This window comes from Felis catus, chromosome C2 (genome assembly GCF_018350175.1).
Source record: "Felis catus isolate Fca126 chromosome C2, F.catus_Fca126_mat1.0, whole genome shotgun sequence".
Taxonomy (NCBI): Eukaryota; Metazoa; Chordata; class Mammalia; order Carnivora; family Felidae; genus Felis; species Felis catus.
Genome location: NC_058376.1, coordinates 66,473,397 through 66,491,751, shown reverse-complemented (window position 1 = coordinate 66,491,751; position 18,355 = coordinate 66,473,397). Strand labels below are relative to the sequence as shown.

Sequence of the window (18,355 nt, the reverse complement as noted above, 5' to 3'; positions counted from 1 at the left end):
ATTTGTATAGTGCTTTCTGTATATAAAATGCTTCCATGTACACTTTTTGATCTTATACTAATTCTCTAAAGTGATATCAGAACTGAGGCTCTGAGGAGTTTTGTGACTGGTCTGAAGTCACACAGCCAATAAAAGTAGTTACAGCAGCTGTTGTATATACCTTGTACTTACTAAATTATTGCCAACACTGTAAGGCTAGTGTAATTATTGCCCATTTAAATCTAAAATTCAGAGATTCTAAGGCGTTAAGTAACTCGCTCAAGATCAGACAACTACTAATTGTGTGTAGGGGGCAGGATTCAAACCCAAACTATTATGCTGAAACTTATACTCTTACACTACATAACAGTCCACACCACTAATCCCACTTGGATCTCTAGTTTGGTTCTTATCCCCAAAGCCAGAGATATGCATCCTTCATTTCTAACCCAATTTATTTGAGGGATTAAGAGAGATCACCTATGTCCTTAGTGCCTGGTGCACAGTAAGCACACAAACATTTAGTTTTAAAAAGCTCTGTATGTGATTGATACATAACCCCCTCCAACCCCTCTTTTCCTGGTAAGGGATAAGTAAACTAGGCATCTCTGCCTCAACATAACACTAGATCCTACTGACATATTTCAAGTAGAATAAGTTTCTTTGCTGCTCCTCACACACAAACAGCCAATATCATGTAAATTCATTGTTCACATACCCTGTCTAAAATACTCTTCATCCATCTTCCTACTGCCAAAATGGTACCCAATCTTTTACATCTATTCCAAATAAATGAGAAAGAGAAACAAAAGCAGCTCCTCACAGCTGGGATGTGGCCTAGCACTCATAGCTAGGTTGTGATATTTTTCTGTCAAACAGAATCTCACAGATCACCAACATCAGACAAGGTCTTCTGTGTCCATGATGGGAGTGAGGCAAAACCAAGCCTGTCTGAGTCTGAGTCTGTCTGAGTACAGACAAAAGCAAGGTCTCTGTACAACCATAAAAAAATCCCAGCTAACATGAATGAATGCTTCTTTACCAATTACACTTCTAGCTTCACCCTGTCCTCTTCTCCTAGAAAAGATTTCTTAAAACACCCAATCACAGAATTATCCCTACACTTTAACAGCACCCAAAGCAAAGCAAACCCCCACCATTTCCCTAATCCTCCCCAAATTACCTAACAAAAACCCAAATTCTCTAAGTCTGTCCAGCTTGGTCTTACTGAGACACTCCAGGTTCCTCATGATGTATGGGTTCCCTTGCTACAGAAAGCATCAATAAACCCAACTTTGTTTACCTATGGGTGTGCACCTGATGGTCTTTGACTAATGGACACCAGAATAAAGACTCTAGCTTAAGTAACTAGACAATGATACTATTTACCAATTAAAGAAAGAGAGAAAGAACAGGTTTTTTTTGCTTTGTAGGGAAAAGATTAAAAGTTGCTTTTTATATCTGAATCCATATATACCAATGGCCATCAAAATGGATATGTTAGAAGCCAACTTATAATAACTGCTTAGATCTCAAGAATGGGGGTTAGAAATTCTGACCGGAGAATCAACAACATGGAGGTAACTAAAGCCATTAAGCAGATCTGAGTAGCCAAAAAGGGTAATAGGAGGGAGCAGCATAGAAAGTCAAGGTATAAGCCCAAGGAAAGAAGAAGCCTTGAGACAAATGGTACAACCAGAGGGACAGGACAGTGTTTCAAGGAGGAAATGGTGTGGTGTTAATTTTTCAAGATCAACCAGAATAGAAAACCAGCTTTTACATTTAGTAACAGAAGATAATGAGTAACCTTAGCTAGAGAGGTTTTAGTTGGTATGCTCTCTTATTCTCTGACTATTCCTGGCTGCTTCAGCCTCTTCTCTTCAACGGAAATATAAATATAAACTATGTGAAAGTGAAAAATCATTTAAGTGAGGTCTAAAATCAGCTCTCAAATACTTGAATTAAAAAAAAAAAAAAGAAAGAAAACCACACTCAGGGCACCTGGGTGGCTCAGTTGGTTGGGTGCCCCACTTCAGCTCAGGTCACGATCTTGCAGTCTGTGAGTTCAAGCCCCACATTGGGGTCTGTGCTGACAGCTCAGAGCCTGGAGCCTGCTTTGGATTCTGTTGTCTCCCTCTCTCTCTGCCCCTCCTCTGCTCACGCTCTGTCTCTCTCAAAAATAAACATTTAAAACAAAAGTTAAGGGGAAAAAACACACTGATGTAGGACTTCCATCACTGTTGAAAGACTGGCACTTACAGAGACCACCACTGAGAACTAGAGAATACTGCAGAAAAATTATCTAATTCAGTAGCTTTCAAAAATACTTTTAAAGGAAAAAATCCCCTTCTGTAAGTCAAAAAGTACCTAACAGATAAACCTAAAAGCAAGTGCTCTGGTGAGGCGCAGAAAGACATTTAAGACAAATGGGAACACTATAAATCCTCTCAATGTATGTCTTCAAAGCATCACTACCCAGCCTCCTCAATGTCTTGCACCAGACACTTTGTTTACTCTGCTGGGAATGTTTTCCCTCCACATAGTCAAATGGCTAGTCTCCTAACTTAACTTCAGGTCTTTACTTAAACGTCACCTCAGTGAGGCCTTCCTTAGCCAACTGTATCTAACATTTCACCACTGCCCTATCTTTTTTTATTTTTTTAATTGTTTTTCTCTTTTTAATGTTTATTTTTGAGAGAGAGTGTGTGGGGGAGGGGCAGAGAGAGAGGGAGACACAGAATCCGAAGCAGGCTCCAGGCTCTGAGCTGTCAGCACAGAGCCTGATGCAGGGCTCAAACTCACAAACCACAAGATCATGACCTGAGCTGAAGTCGGATGCTTAACCGACTGAGCCACCCAGGCGCCCCATGCCCTATCCTTTTTTTCCCCTTAACATTTGTCACCATCCAACACATATTATTTATCTAGTTTATTAGATTATTTATCATTAAAATTATCATGTTACAACCAAAGTTTTTAAAAAAATCCTCACAAATATCCCATTTCTTTTGAAGACAGCATATATATTCCAAACTTCACCTTTAAGTAAACAAATCAACACGCTTGTTAGTGTAGCTCCTCCATATAAAATAGCAATGCTTTTATTTGGGGAAAAGAGAAAGAAAAAAGATTATGGTTATAGAATATAATTTCAGAATAACAGTCTTTTAACCCCCCTAAATGGGGGGAAAGAGAAGATAGTATGTAGCCATAAGGAATTCTAGCCTCATCCAGGTAAGTTTCCAGAGCCAGGCTTAATTGAAACCAAGATTTAACAAGAGTTATTTACAGCAGCGCTATTTTGCAGTTCTGAAAAGAGTGGCTTTTATATTACTGTCAAGAACTGTGGAAGATCTGAGATTTTTACCCTACTTGTAAGCTACCAAGTTACCCTGTGGTTTCATGGATGCTGGAGAAAGACATAAGACTTCTAGGTCAGAAACAAAGAACTTTATTACTCATGGCAATAGCAATAGCCAGTGTCAGCTTTTGTGCCAATTCCCTGAGCCCCAATTCCCACTGGGTGACGCAAAGAGGGCCAGGTGACAACTGTACAGGCAGTGGGTTATGTTACAGGAGACTCGGAAGTTCCTGAACTATTTTATATTGGGCAAAAACATGCCTGTCCTCTGCTCTAGAGGGTGATGCTATATTTATTATCTTGGACACTAAGAAAGCATGGTGTGGAGAAAGACTCTATTTTTATTATTCTGAACAATAAGCAAACTTACCCTTGCTAAGGAGAGAAGCAATATATATTCCAAGGCTGCTCACTATATAAACATCCATGGAAAAAATAGTCCCAAAAAAAGGCGGTTGGTACCTCTGCTTGGAAGACATGCATATCGTGACAAAATCATGAAGTACTGTTTCCCAACAATTATCATGTCTGGCAAACATTACAAGAGGAAGAGTTGGCCTGACATCTTGAGTCCTATGTTTACCACAAAAACACAGTTGTAAACAAGAACCAGCCTGTCAAAAGCCAGATCTGGCATCCAAGAAGAAAAATAAGAAATTCTGTATTTTATGGGAAAAGACTTAAGACTACCTTAACATACCACCAGCATTTTTATAAATTTCAGGACACATTAAAAAATGCAAATCAACTTTCCAAAAATCAGAGGTGGCAGTGGAGGAGGTTCGTGGGGGGTTACTTAGTACACTTAGTAGAAGGGTATTTCTGAGTGGGTGGTGGTAAACACACATTGACACAAAATCTACCCTCAAGAAGCTTAAAGTTTAGTAGAGATGAAAGATATCTGGAGATAAACATCTGGGATCAGTGTGAAAATAAAGCACATTAAGTGTCCGGGAGTTCAAAGAACTATGACTTCTAGCTGAGAGCACAATGGAAGGTGGACCGTTTAAGGTAGAATTTACAAGAAAAGCAATTGTTCAGAGATCAAGGGAAGGGGAGGAGAACAGGACATTCTAGATCATAAGAGAATCAGGTAGTTGAAAATAATACTCAACTGTAGTTTCAGTATAGTTAGGAATAGAGGTAATAAGAAGAATGGTAAAAAACAGAATTAACAAGATAAACTAGGGTGGTCATAGTGAATCTTAAACGCCAAGCTTCATTATGACTTTATTCTTGAGTAATAGGAAAGTGATCAAAAGATTTTGAGAAAGAACATGAGATCGTCAAAACTGACATTTATAAATATTGATCTGTCTTAGTGGCTTGAGATGGTCTTCCAACAAGCAGCCAGTTCTTAACTGAGTGTTAACATAAAAATTATTTTTAAATAATAATAATTTTTAAATAATACCCAGGCTCTGCCAAGAGATGCTGACTCAATAGGTCTGGAGTGTGCTCGGGAATATAAATTTTAAGAGTTCCACAAGGAATTTTAACAAATACTCCTGGTGGAGAGCTGCTGTTAAATAATCAATATGATAAATACCCAACTCTTCTTGTAACTGGACCACTCTGCACTATGTAGTGTGTACAGAAGGTACTACTTAAGCGTGAGAGAAGAAACAAGTTGAAACTCAGAGCTCTGTACCACCTTTCCTTTCAAGACCAAGGCAAAAATTGGCAACAGAGAACCAAGCTACATAAGAGGGAACATGCAAGCAAGATTTAAGAATGTGGCAAGAGGGTGAAATGAGTCCTCAAAGACTGTTAGGCAAAGAATGATAAATGATGGGATTAGGAGAAAAATAAGAGTTCAGTGATAACACATTTGATCATCTACTCTTAGAAACCACAAAAGAACAAAGACAACTATTCACAAATATTCCCATGTGTTCATCACAGCCAAGTCTGTGACTTGGCTATTATCCAAATAGAACATATGAGGGAATAAAGACTCAGAGCCTCAAGTTTACCAGGTCATAACTTAAAAATAAAAATCACTCAGCTTGGATTCAAATATAAATTTCTGACTCAAAAAACTAAACGTACTTCACCATCCTGAATTACGTGTCCCTTTCCCTACCTTGTATTATCCCCGCTGGCTACAATTTAGCAAACTTCCTCCAGGTACATACATAGGCTCTAATTTCTTAAAATACAAAACAGAAGGAGAGAAGATTTGTAACAAATAATTTATTTAACAAACATTAAGTGCCTATCACATGCTAAGCACTTACTCAGCTAAGTCTTTTTTCTTCTTTTCTTTTTTTTTCTTTTTTTTAATGTTTATTTTTGAGAGAGAGACAGAGCACGAGCAGGGGTGGGCAGAGACAGCCCTACACACAGAATTAGAGCCCAGAGTCCCATTCAGGGCTTGAACTCACGAGCAGTGAGATCATGACCAGAGCTGAAGTCAGACACTTAACCAGACTGAACCACCCAGGTGCCCCTACTCAGCTGAGTCTTAATGCATCAGCTTCACCAGAGAATCAAAACACATCCAGTTGTAGATAACTAAAAGGAATCGAAAGTAGGGAGGAAAAGGTCTTTTACAAATAGATATTTCAAAACTATATTTTAGGGTTGTCTATTTTGTAGTACATGAATGACTCAATTCTATGACTCAGGGCTCTTCTAATGAAGTTATCACCCCAAAATGAGAAAAGAAATGGAGACCTAACTGTGGGCATGAGAGGGAGGAGGAGGAAGAAGGAAAGAAGTGGTTTATATCATTTTAACTTTCTCCCAAAATAACAAAATGTAAAAACAAATATGAATTGAGGGCAGGGGAAAGGGTTAGGGAGGGGAGAGAAGGGCTGGAAACAAAAGGAAAAAAAAAACAAACAAACAATAAAGTTCAACAAAATTCAAACAACGTTTTTCTTTTGCTCAACACAGGAGAAAATTTATTATGCTGGCCAACGTCTTCCACTTAACTGCTTCCAACACATTACTCATTTTAGCAAACATCATACTTATTTTAATTATGTGAGTATTCAACTAAGGGTACAGTAAATACAAATAAAACCAAAGTGAAAAAAATGTTTATCTTCCTTAGTCTGAAAAAAAGAAAATGTTTTAGAAATGTATCATAATTGAGGAAAAGGGCAGAAGATATGAGTCAACTCCCTAAACAATTAGACATTATTTAGGATTATGTTTTTTCCTTCTTCATTCTGGTATACATCATCAGTTTAATGCCCAGAATTCACTGTCAAAGATTTGCCATAGTATTAATTGCAAATGGAATATTATTCAGCCATTTTTCTATTAAAAAATTTTTTTAAAGTCCAATTGCACTGAAGCAGGAGTCATGTTGCAGCCCTCAAGGGGCTAGTCATGTTGCAAGTCATGTTGCAAAGCCTCAAGGCTAGCCAAGGAAACAGAGATCAGGTGGGTATCTGCTGTGCACAGCCCTCACCGCACAGCCCTCACCCCAGCACAGTGGGACCGATGTCCAAAAGATTTCCTACCTTTTGGCCTTCCTAAGTCTAGGAAGCTGTTTTTGTAGAGCTCACATTCTAGTGAGGAATTAGTCAAGACAAAAAAAAATAATAAATAACATGAGGTGTTGATAAGTATAATAAAGAAAAAGCAAGAAAAGAGGATAAAGATAAAGGAGGGCAATGGAAAGGGGTATGCTCTATTACATATGAAACTTGAGGAAGGCCCCTCTGATACAGCAAGTGAGATGAGGTTTGAAACATGTAATGGAGCCAGCCAGTCATGCAGATATTTGGCAAGAGAAAATAGCATGAAAAAGGCAAGTAAGTTGTGTTAAGGACTGTGACTTTTCTGAATGAGGGGAGAAGCCTTTGGAGGGTTGTGAACAGAAGAGTGATAGAGTCTAATATGCTTTTTAAGAAGGGTCGCTGGCTACTATGACAATCAGTCCAAATGGGCAGCAAGAATGAAAGCAAGAAGACTAAGAATGGTGCGAAATCTAAGAGATAATGGCTAAGATAACTTTTCTGGACAATCCTGTGAAAAAACTAAATAAACTCCTTTCTCACTCAAAAAACTTCCAGGAAAAAACAAAATAAAATAAGGGGCAATTAACAGTTCCATGTTAAAACCAAGTAACTAGTGAGATAAAGAGGAAACTACAAAACTTCAAGACATATCACTAACATATAGAATTAATTTTACCACAATGTAAGAATCCAACCACCATATACCCTAGGAAGCATATTTGGGCAGTTTCCCTTCCCACTGAATATTTTATGGATTACGTATACATGGGGAAAGGGAGTGAACTGGAAGCTTGGGAAAATAAAACTGACAAAAAATGTAAATATATTTCTCCATTATGCCATAAAGTGTTTCTGAAGATAGCATAAACAAAGCATATTTTCTACATGAACACTACTATAACCAATAGTTTCAATTCTTAACCAAGGGCTTTCAAATTAACCCAAAGTGACCAACATTATCCTCTAAAAGAAATGATAAAACCCTAGCCTCTATATACTTTAAAATATCAACTATTCGGGGCACCTGGGTGGCTCAGTCGGTGGAACGTCCAACTTAGGTTCAGGTCATGAACTCACGGTTCGTGAGTTCGAGTCCCCATGTCAGGCTCTGTGCTGACAGCTCGGAGCCTGGAGCCTGCTTCGGATTCTGTGTCTCCCTCTCTCTCTGCCCCTCCCCAACTTGCGTTCTGTCTGTCTGTCTGTCTCTCTCTCTCAAAAATAAATAAACATTAAAAAAAAAATTTGTTTTAAATATCAACTATTCTCCAAACCAAAGGGTGCTCTGAAATTAGAGTTGAGAGGTTTCTCAACCATATATGGTATAGAAAAGACTGAACTTACCATTTTCCACATGCTAAAAAAAAAGGCCTAGAATGATTATAGGATTCACCCAAGCGAATAATTATTAACATAACCCAAGACTAGAACTCAAGACTCTGGAATCCTAAAACATTGTCATTTTACTGTTTTATAGGCATTGCTTAAAAAAACTAAACAAAACTTATGAAAATGACATGGCAACTGAACACACTAATTTTGCAAAAGGACCCAATGTAATAAGTATCTTAAAAAACCCTGACAATACTATCAGAAGTTGACCAATATTTATTAACCATAAGCTGTTAAAACAACATACTTAATCACTTAAAAAAAAGAAAGAATCACTTTGCTTTCTTACATTTCAAAAGGGGTTGAGGCAGTCAGGTGGGGTTGGGGTGTGAGGGAGAACTGGAAGGGTAACCACAAAACAATAGTTGTTAACACAATGAAAGGTGGTGTGAGTGGGGACTGGGCCGAGTGGAAGCGCACAGAGTGGAAAACCTAGTGTGCCATTTTATTTGACATATTTTTCTACCATTTGGATCCTTAATATGTTTACATTAACATATCATTTATGTATTTTTAGAAGAAAGGAAACAAATGTTATTTTTAATCCTCCAAAACACTCAACTCCCTCTTAACTAATATGCAAAAGTCACACACTCTTGGGTTATTCTTTGAAAGCATCAAGTCCTTTGTTATAACTTTTATAACTCAAAATATTCAGAGGCAAATGCATTAAAAGGCTAGTCTCAAAAATCACCTTTTATTCTAATTTCTAAACTTTATTTCATAAAGCAAATTTCTTCAGTTTAATTGGGCAAGGGGAAATGTATGGAAAAAGGAACTGCTATTATAAAATAGCAACAGACATAACAAGAACATAGTTATATATTTCCTATAATTATTTGACCTTTAATAAAAAGGGACTTAAAAAACTATCCTTTAACAATTCACTGCAGAACATGTATTAACGCTGTAAAATACTCTGCTTTGCATGCAGAAGAAAAAAAAAAGCAATTGTAACACATTTTTTAATTCAGAAGATCTCAAACATATTTGTGATGTATCTAGTAAAACCCCACTCTCTATAACTCAACTTATCAATGAAACTGGCTTCTGTCCTTCCATAAATGGGCACTTGTAGATTTGGTATAATCATACAATATTCTCAGATTCTGGAACTCACTATGAAGGGGAAAAAATATACTATGCCTGGGACGGAAAACAGCAAATTGAAGTGTAGTACTTACATAAATACTAAAGTCTGCAATAAATTATTTAAATTAGGCTTAAATCGAATCCATCTCAACATGCAGTAAGCAGACAAAAAAAATCGTGGTTTTGATACAATTCTTTGAAAGACCATAATCAATAGGATATTATATGCCAGCATCAAACTAAAGTGCAACTTTTCACAAATTAGCTTCCATATAATCAGCATCAAAATACAAAAAGGATACAACTCACCAAAAGTTTCATTTAAGAAAAAAGCCCTCAAATCCTCATGATCAAAGCAACATAATTTTTTTTTTTAATCAGACCTAAAGGTTTTGAAGAGGTGAGAAGGGTAAAAGAGAGAAGACACTTGTTTCTTTACTATCTTTTTGTATCTTTCTGTAAATTGCTTTTATTTTTTAACTTAATAATCGCCTCCCCTTACCCAAAACAAATCCACACTTCTGAGTTTTCCAGTATGCTTTTCTAATGAAACTGTCCTGGGCAAGATTCCAAATCAGCAAATGAGTCAAATAATCCTAGAAATATTTGTGTGTGTGTGTGTGTGGTTGTGTTATTAGCATTTCAGGAATTGAAAATACTGCTTATAAGACATCTCCTGTCCTAAGTAGAAAGAGGTAAGGACAGGAAAAAGTAGCCTGCTGTATGAGTATAAACATCATTAACAAGTCTTAAGGAGTCTCACAAATACAGGACCCTAACAGTTGCAAAATATTGGTTAAGGAAATTGAGGAATTTTAATGATATGGGGATCAAGAAACTGATCTGCTTATAAACCAAAAAGCTTTACCTGCAGTCACAAGGCAAAAAAGGACTCATGATTTAACCCCAAATTTATATATGAAGATCCCAAGTAGATATGGAGTTTACTTGATATTCCAAGTGACCAGAGACAGTGGAACATTGTAGCTGTTTTTAAGAGTTATTTACCAGACACTTATTTTCTTTTACAGTTAGTTATTAAAGACTCCTTTAACACTAATCCGTCTCTTCTAATACTATTAATACTAATGTATCTCTATTTTCATGGAGCCACACGAAACAAGCTGAATATTCTTTCCTGATACTCAACCTACAACATCCTAGAAATCTATACAGCCCCAGATTTATTACTTGGTAAGATCCTCCAAACCCTAGAGTACAGCACAGGCATGTGTAAGTGTACCCACACACACATCATTAGATGAGTTGAGCCAGAAAAATTAATCTCTAAATTCCTATTTCTAAAAACGTATTATGTACATAGTTATATGATTCTTTTTTTAATTTATTCAAAAGTTTATTTAAAATGTGATTCTCAGGGTGCCTGGGTGGCTCAGTTGGTTGAGCGTCCAACTTCGGCTCAGGTCATGATCTCACAGTCCGTGAGTTCGAGCCCCACGTCAGGCTCTTGTGCTGACAGCTCAGAGCCTGGAGCATGCTTCGGATTCTGTGTCTCCTTCTCTCTCTGCCCTTCCCCACTTGTGACCTCTCAAAAATAAATAAATGTAAAAAAAAAATTTTTTTTTAATAATAAAAAAATAAATAAATAAAATGTGATTCTCAGTCTCTAGGTAAATTCAGTAATAGGGGCTTCCAAACTATTTCTAATTCAAACACTTAATTTATCTCCTTGGGGCGCCTAGGTGGCTCAGTCGGTTAAGCATCCAACTTCAGCTCAGGCCATGATCTCTCGGTTCATTAGTTCAAGCCCTGTATCAGAGTGTCTGCCATTGCACAGAGCCTGCTTTGGACCCTCTGCCTCTCTCTCTCTCTCTCTGTCTGCCCTTCCCCTGCTTGTGCGTGTTCTCTCTCTCTCTCTCTCTCTCTCTCTCTCTCTCTCTCTCCCAAAAATAAATAAACATTAAAAAGTTTTGTTTTTAATTTACCTCCTACTGATCCCCGACAAAACTACAGTGCCACATATGCCTTTAAAGAAATACAAAAACTAGGGGCGCCTGGGTGGCTTAGTCAGTTAAGCATTTGCCTCTTGATTTCTGCTCAGGTCATGCATGATCTCACAGTTAGTGGGTTCGAGTCCCACGTTGGGCTCTGTGCTGAGAGTCAGAGTCTGGAGCCTGCTTCACATTTTGTGTCTCCCTCTCTCTCTGCCCCTCCCTGCTTTCTCTCTCAAAAATAAACATTAAAAAAATGTTTTAAAAAGAAGTATAAAAACTATATTCTTTCACTCACTATTCCCACTACTGAGAATTCTTCTCAAGGAAAACTTAAACATTAAAATGCTATATACATAAAAGTGTTCAAAGCATCATATCTATATTAACAAAATATAGATAAAAACAAAGTGCCCAAAAGGGGTGGAAAGTAAAATGAGGGGGGGAAAAAATCACACCTAGTAAAGCATATTTTGAACACTAGATAGAAACAGGAGAGTTTGGTACATTAAGGAACCAAGAGATTACAAACTATTCTTGGTTACCATTATAATTATAGGTCATATGCAAAAGGATAGTGGTTTGCAGGTAATTTTTTTTCTCTTCAAAATTTTCTCTGGCATTATGGCTGCATTAATTTTTAAATGAAAAATATAAAACTACTTCCATATCATTGAATCTTAAAGGAGAATACAATCTTCCCCTTCCTTTTGGGGAAGCTTGTTGCTGACGTTAACTTAGAAGGGCCATTAACTGAGGTGCCTGGGTGGCACAGTTGGTTACGCGTATGACTCTTGATTTTGGCTCAGGTCGTGATCTCACGGTTTGTGAGATGTAGCCCTACAACAGGCTCTGCACTGACAGGTGCAGAGCCTGCTTGGGATTCTCTCTCTCCCTCACTCTCTGCCCCTCCACTGTGCGTGAGCACGTACCCTCTCTCTCTTAAAATAAATAAACTTTAAAAAAAAAGTGCCATTAGCTAAATCACCCATGGTTGAGACTACTAAAGTAGAAATAGAAATACTAAATCTACCTACATGGCCAGAAAGCTTGCTAAATCTAAAATGCTATTTTGCTGATTTTGAGGGATTTCATGTCATATGGTCTTTGTTTTGATTACATAAAATTCCCATATTTCACTAAAACAGCTGGTTTTGCCTGATTAAGCTTCTGAAACCAGAGACTAATGGGCAAAGGCTAAGCCATTCCATTTTAATGAAATAAAGTATCTATACATACTGTAACGGAAAAACCTTAGCCTTTTTTCTTTCCATGTAGCAAGAAGCCCAGTTCTTCCCTACTGTGTATTTCTTCCCTGTGTGTCTCCTTTACTAGTCACACACAACACTTCACTTCTGACACTTCTGGTCCCCAAATGTGTGGAGGTTTTACCCCAAGTAATTCCCTGTGACACCAGCTGGATGTCCTAACATTCAACTCAGTTATGGCTACCTGGAGAGAGCATCAGAACCCACAGGCTGAGGGCTTAGTCCTACGAGACTGTCCCCTCACCCCAACTTTAGATGCCAGTCACAAGCCCAAGTTACCATGGGTGCTTCTGACCAACCAGCTATAGATAGAAAGTTCCAACGAACAAGCTCCTCCTTGGATTCAGTTAATTTGCTAGAGCAGCACACAGAATTCAGGGATATACTTACTTATGTTTACCAGTTTATTAAAGGATATGATAAAGGATACAGATGAATATCCAGATGGAAAAGATGTGTAGGGCCAACTATTTAGCAAAGCGTACCAGGCTTCCCTGTCCTCTCGGAGTGCATCACTCTCCCTGCACCTCCACATGTTCACTAACCTGAAAGATCCCTGAATCCCATACTACTGAGATTTTTATGGAAGCTTCCTCATGCATGGATGATCACTCATCAACTCCATTTTCAGCCCTTCTCCCTTCTCAAGAGAATAGGGGGTGGGGCTGAAAATTCCAAGCTTGGTCTTAGCTTGGTCTGTGACCAGCCCTCATCCAGGAGCCATCCAGGACCCACCCAGAGTGACCTCATTAGGACAAAAGACACTCTTATTACCCAGGAAATCACATGGGTTTCAGGAGCCCTGTGTCAGAAACAGGGGTCAAAAGCCAAATATTAAAATAAAAGATGCTATTTGTGCTCTTATCACTTAGGAAATTATAAGAGTTTTAGGAGCTCTGCACAAGGAACTGGGAGCAGAGATCTCACACAGACCAAGCATCAAACATTTGGGGAGAGTTCAACCCAAGAATACTAATGGCAAAATCTAAATGGGAAGTATGGAAAGAACCTAGAATCTTTAGGCAAAAGAGAAATGGGGTAAGAAAGGCTACGAACTGAAGCAAAAAGATCACTGGCTTATGTGAATAAACAATGGTAAAACAATTCTTGCTGAATTCAGAATTTCCTGAGCCTAGAACTTCTGGATGCTCATCTAGGAGTCATTATCCTTTGTCCAGTGGCAGGGAGCTGCCCATACACTTGAGTTAAAAACTTTTTTCATGGAAATAATTAAGTCTAGAAAGCTTCAAATCTAATTCCTGAATGCCCCCTAATTACTGATATAAGCCACAGTTCAACCTAATAATTGTTGAGATGGAAATGGAGACAAATGCCTATCAGATTCCCCCATCATTTACTCAGAAATATCATCAATCTCCAATAACAACCTGGAAGAAATAGAATAGCTTTGTACAAGACTGGGCTTGAATGAAAACTATAATTCTATCAATTTAAAGAGACCATAAATATTACAATAGAAAAAGTTCCCTCCTTCTCCTCTGATACACATACCAAATGTTTATTTCCCATCTTCTTTAAAATGGGGGTGGGGCATGAATAAAACAGAGGAAGGGAGCAAAGAGAAAAAGAGACCAAGATTTCTCAAGGGAATGTATAAACCAAGGGATGATGTCAAGGCATTAATAGTGAAAAAACAAAACACCAGAACTGACACAAAAACTGGGGCCTAATATCACCCAATCAGCACATTCTCTCCTTAGAGGCAAAGTCCACATGAAAAACCAAATTATAATCAAAAAGCAGGTATATTTTCAGAATGAAGTTCCCCAATGACTAAAAATTTTCAATCATGATACCTTAAGATACCTTCACTAGGGAGACATAAATGGCAATTAAGTTGACTGTACTGTCTGATCAGTGACTCAATATCCTTGATTCAAATAATCTTGACTATATTTTGATATTAGGCCATCTCCCACACAGTCCAACTATTGCTGACAACTAGTTTCATTCAGACACTAACCCTAAGTGAAATACAAAGAGCATTATAGATCAATCTCCTACATACTGATTTATAAGTAGTGGCAATACTTCCCTTTAGAAAGTCTCATGAAATTAAGTAAGTATCATATGAATAAATGTAGAAGCACATTACTTTAGATTACCCTCTCTGAGGGACTGGATTACACCTACTACTGTAGTCAAGAGTGACAAAGACAACCACTGTAACACCAATATCTGCCGAGAATCACAAAACCAAAACCCAGAGCTCCTTTAAGAAATCTGCTAGAGCGAATGGAAAAAATGATGAGAATTTTCTAGTCTATTGTGAAAGAGCTCCAGATACATTTTATAACATTCCTCTATAGCACACTCAAGCAATTCTTATATTCAGGGTGGTTGAAATTTTCTTACAACCAAGATCTCTTCCTAGTTAAGCCCTTTCAAGGTAAGCAGGCTCTGACAAATTAAACATTTAATACAAATGTGACTTCTTTAAATTACCTTTCATCTAAAATGACTGCTTCACAATAAATAAGAAAAGTCACCGGCTATTTCTAGTTCTTTAGGTTAATAATCTTAATTTATATTTGGATTATTTCTCATTAAAAAATAATTGCAAAATTCTCTTAAATAGACAATACATAACATATACAAAAATTAGAAAATTAAACATACATAAATCTTTTTTTTTTGCAATAGAACATTTCATGTGTGAAAGTTTACATTTTTCAGATAGTTTTTTAAAAGGCAGATCTATGAACTAAAAAGTACCCTATAGTCCTGAATTCTACCATAACAAGGGGACAATCTAACTTACCAGCATTGGCTCTCTCTATAGATTTTTGCCTCTAGAAAATAATACAAAGTTAATCCACTGAATAATTACCAAAACTGTACACTCTTTTCCAGTTTACAAATGACAACAAGACAAAATTACTATACAACCCAGCACTTTAAAGTTTCTGATGTTGGGGCACTTGGGTGGCTCAGTCGGTTAAGTGTCTGACTTCGGCTCAGGTCATGATCTCACTGTTCAGAGTTTGAGCTCCACATCAGGCTCTGTGCTGATGGCCCAGAGCCTGGAGCCTGTTTCAGATTCTGTGTCTCCCTCTCTGCCTCTGCCTCTCCCCCAGTCGTGGTGTCTCTCTCTCTCTCAAAAATAAATAAACATTAAAAAAAAATTTAAGTTCCTGATGTTAACACTAGGCATATTGTGTTTTTAGAAAATGCATGTTTTACAATCCTGTGTTGATAAGAAAAATCCTTAAAACCTAAAGCATTTAATTAGATGAAGCAAATTACAGATCATGTTGACAATTCTCTTCCACTAATAAACCTGCAAAAGGTGCCCCTCTTATTTCATCTGGCTGACGCTGATCTTTTAGGTGTCAGCCAGTACTTCTTCCAGAGGCCTTCCCCAAATGCAGATTAGAGGCCCTAATTAAATACTCCTAATAGAACTTTGTACTTCCACTAACAAAGCATTTAGATACATTGTATTATAACTTTCTGGCAGTGACTGATACAAGTAGACATTCAAATAAATGTTGAAGGAAGAGGTCAAAGAGGTCAGAATGGCTTCAAAGTGGTAGAGAAGCCAACCCTTCAGATTAGGCTACAGCTGCAAATAAGGGGTTGAGGGTAGGAGCAGAGGTAGGAGGGCCATGGGTGATAGAGGACACTTCCTTGTGAATGAAAAAGGCAAGCTTCTCAAAGCAGTATGACAGTCAAACAAGAAAGTAAGACTAAGAATGACCATACACGGACTTACGAATCCGTTCAATTTTATAATGATATGCATAATTGGTTCAAAAATTAAACCAGGGACGCCTGGTGGCTCAGTGGGTTAAGCATCTGACTCTTGGTTTCAGCTCAGGTCATCTCACAGTTCATGGGACTGAGCTCCACCTAGGGCCCCAGCTCCACATCGGGCTCCACACTCTCAGCAGGGACCCTGCTTGGATTTCTCTCTCTTCCTCTCTCTCTGCCCTTCCCCAGTTTGCGTGCATTCTCTCTCTCCCTCTCTCAAAATAAATAAATAAGCTTTTTTAAAAAATTAGATAAACCAATTTAAGAAATACATAGTTTATTTTTTAAAATTACTTAAAAGAAAGATTCATAAATTGGAAAAAAATCTCACCTGTCATAGGATCAAAGAGCTGATTAGCTTCTAAGTCCGTAAAAGTACTACTACAGACAGGACATTTGAAGGAAGCCCGGTTGGTGGAATCTCTCTCATCAGTTTCAATCCTCCTTCTCATGTGGTCCAATTTATATTTTACCACGTTAACAAGAGTACGATAATTAATAAAGTAGTAGTTATGGCGAGTGGTTTTCCCATCTGCAGCAGTCTCTACCCTCATTCTGCATTTGATGAACTTATCTCCCTTTAAATTATTCAAAACTGATCGAAGTTGCTTCCGATCAAACTTGAGCAGCTCCAACATATCCTCCTCTTTCACACAGGGGTTCCGGATCAAGATGTCCAAGGCCAAAGCATGCTCAATGCCATAAAACCCCCGGATCACGTACTTGGCTAGCCTCTTCAATGCTGCAGGAACCTCGGTGAGGACATCTGGGTCTGCCATCTTTAGCAGCAAACTTCAACTTTAAATAAACCAAATTCAGAAAAAAAAAAAAAAAAGGGATCAGAAGGACATAGTAATCATTTTAAATCTAGAATTATCAACCCAATAGGGAGCTGATAGTTACCACCCTTTGAAGTGCCACAAAGGTATCTGAGACATTGTTTTAAGACTTACAGGGGCGCCTGGGTGGCTCAGTCTGTTAAGCATCTGACTTTGGCTCATGTCATAATCTCGCAGTCTGAGTTCGAGCCCTGTGTCGGGCTCTGTGCTGACAGCTCACAGCCTGGAGCCTGTTTCAGATTCTGTGTCACCCTCTCTCTCTGACCCTCCCCCATTCATGCTCTGTCTCTCTCTGTCTCAAAAATAAATGTTAAAAAAAAAAAATTAAGTAAGACTTATAAAGCCTAAGCATTTAACAGAAAACAAGATTTTCCTTTACGGTACACAGATTATACTTTAAAAGCTTCACATATTCCTTAAATGGTCATTTTCATGATCTACTGTGCTTGATTCTAAAAAGAAACTTATTACCAATAGCAATGTTGTATTATATCAAGCCCACTTTATTTCAGAAAAAGAAACAAAAAAGATAAATGAAGCCTCACTATTCTTAATGCTATAATCTTTGGGAATGCTGGGAAACCCCTGAAAAATCTATCAGCATATCCTTAAAGTGTCTTTATTTCTTTTCTTGAGAAAAATTTTCCTACCAAAATCTATTCTAGGAGGTTTTACATAGTCATGCTTTCACAATAAAATCACAATAAACCAATAAACACATAAGTAATCACCAGATGGGTGTTTGGCAAAATTACTGTTATAAATCTGAAAGAAATTAACACTTGGATCCAGATAGCTTTACCAACCTTGCAAAGTTAAATCTGATGATCAGTTGAGTAAACAGTCAAAAAAAACAAAAACAAAAACAAAAACAACTCAAGATATCTTTAAATACTGGATCCCTTCTTGCAGGACGAAGTACCAGTTCTCACGTCATGACCCATAAGGCTATCTTCTACAAGCCCACACTGGCATGGGCTAGATTTTCACATGGCTGTTAAAAAGCCTGTGCATTGGAATTCAGTTAGCCCGAGATTTAGTAGCTGTGTGATCCTGAGCAAATTCCTTAAAACAACTTCAAGCCACATTTTACTCTCTGAGAAATAAGGATATTAATTATCTCAGTGAGGTTATTGTGGTGAATAAATAAGAATGTAAAGCAATATGTGTATTAGGAAACACTTGTTGATAAGGGTAGCTCCCATGTTGGTTTAATCATTAAATC

The 18,355-nt window shown here is 37.7% G+C and overlaps 1 protein-coding gene across 5 annotated transcripts in view; it reads right to left on the bottom strand.

Moving 5' to 3' along the window:
* The window catches only part of GTF2E1 (general transcription factor IIE subunit 1), a 36,024-nt gene that overhangs the window by 13,918 nt on the left and 3,751 nt on the right, over nucleotides 1-18,355 (bottom strand). For all 5 annotated transcript variants that reach the window (XM_006936086.5, XM_006936083.4, XM_006936085.4 and 2 more), the window contains exon 2: nucleotides 16,623-17,089. In XM_006936086.5, coding sequence (XP_006936148.2) covers nucleotides 16,623-17,070 — 448 coding nt within the window. In that variant the 5' untranslated portion in view covers nucleotides 17,071-17,089. The remainder of the gene's footprint in view (nucleotides 1-16,622; nucleotides 17,090-18,355) is intronic.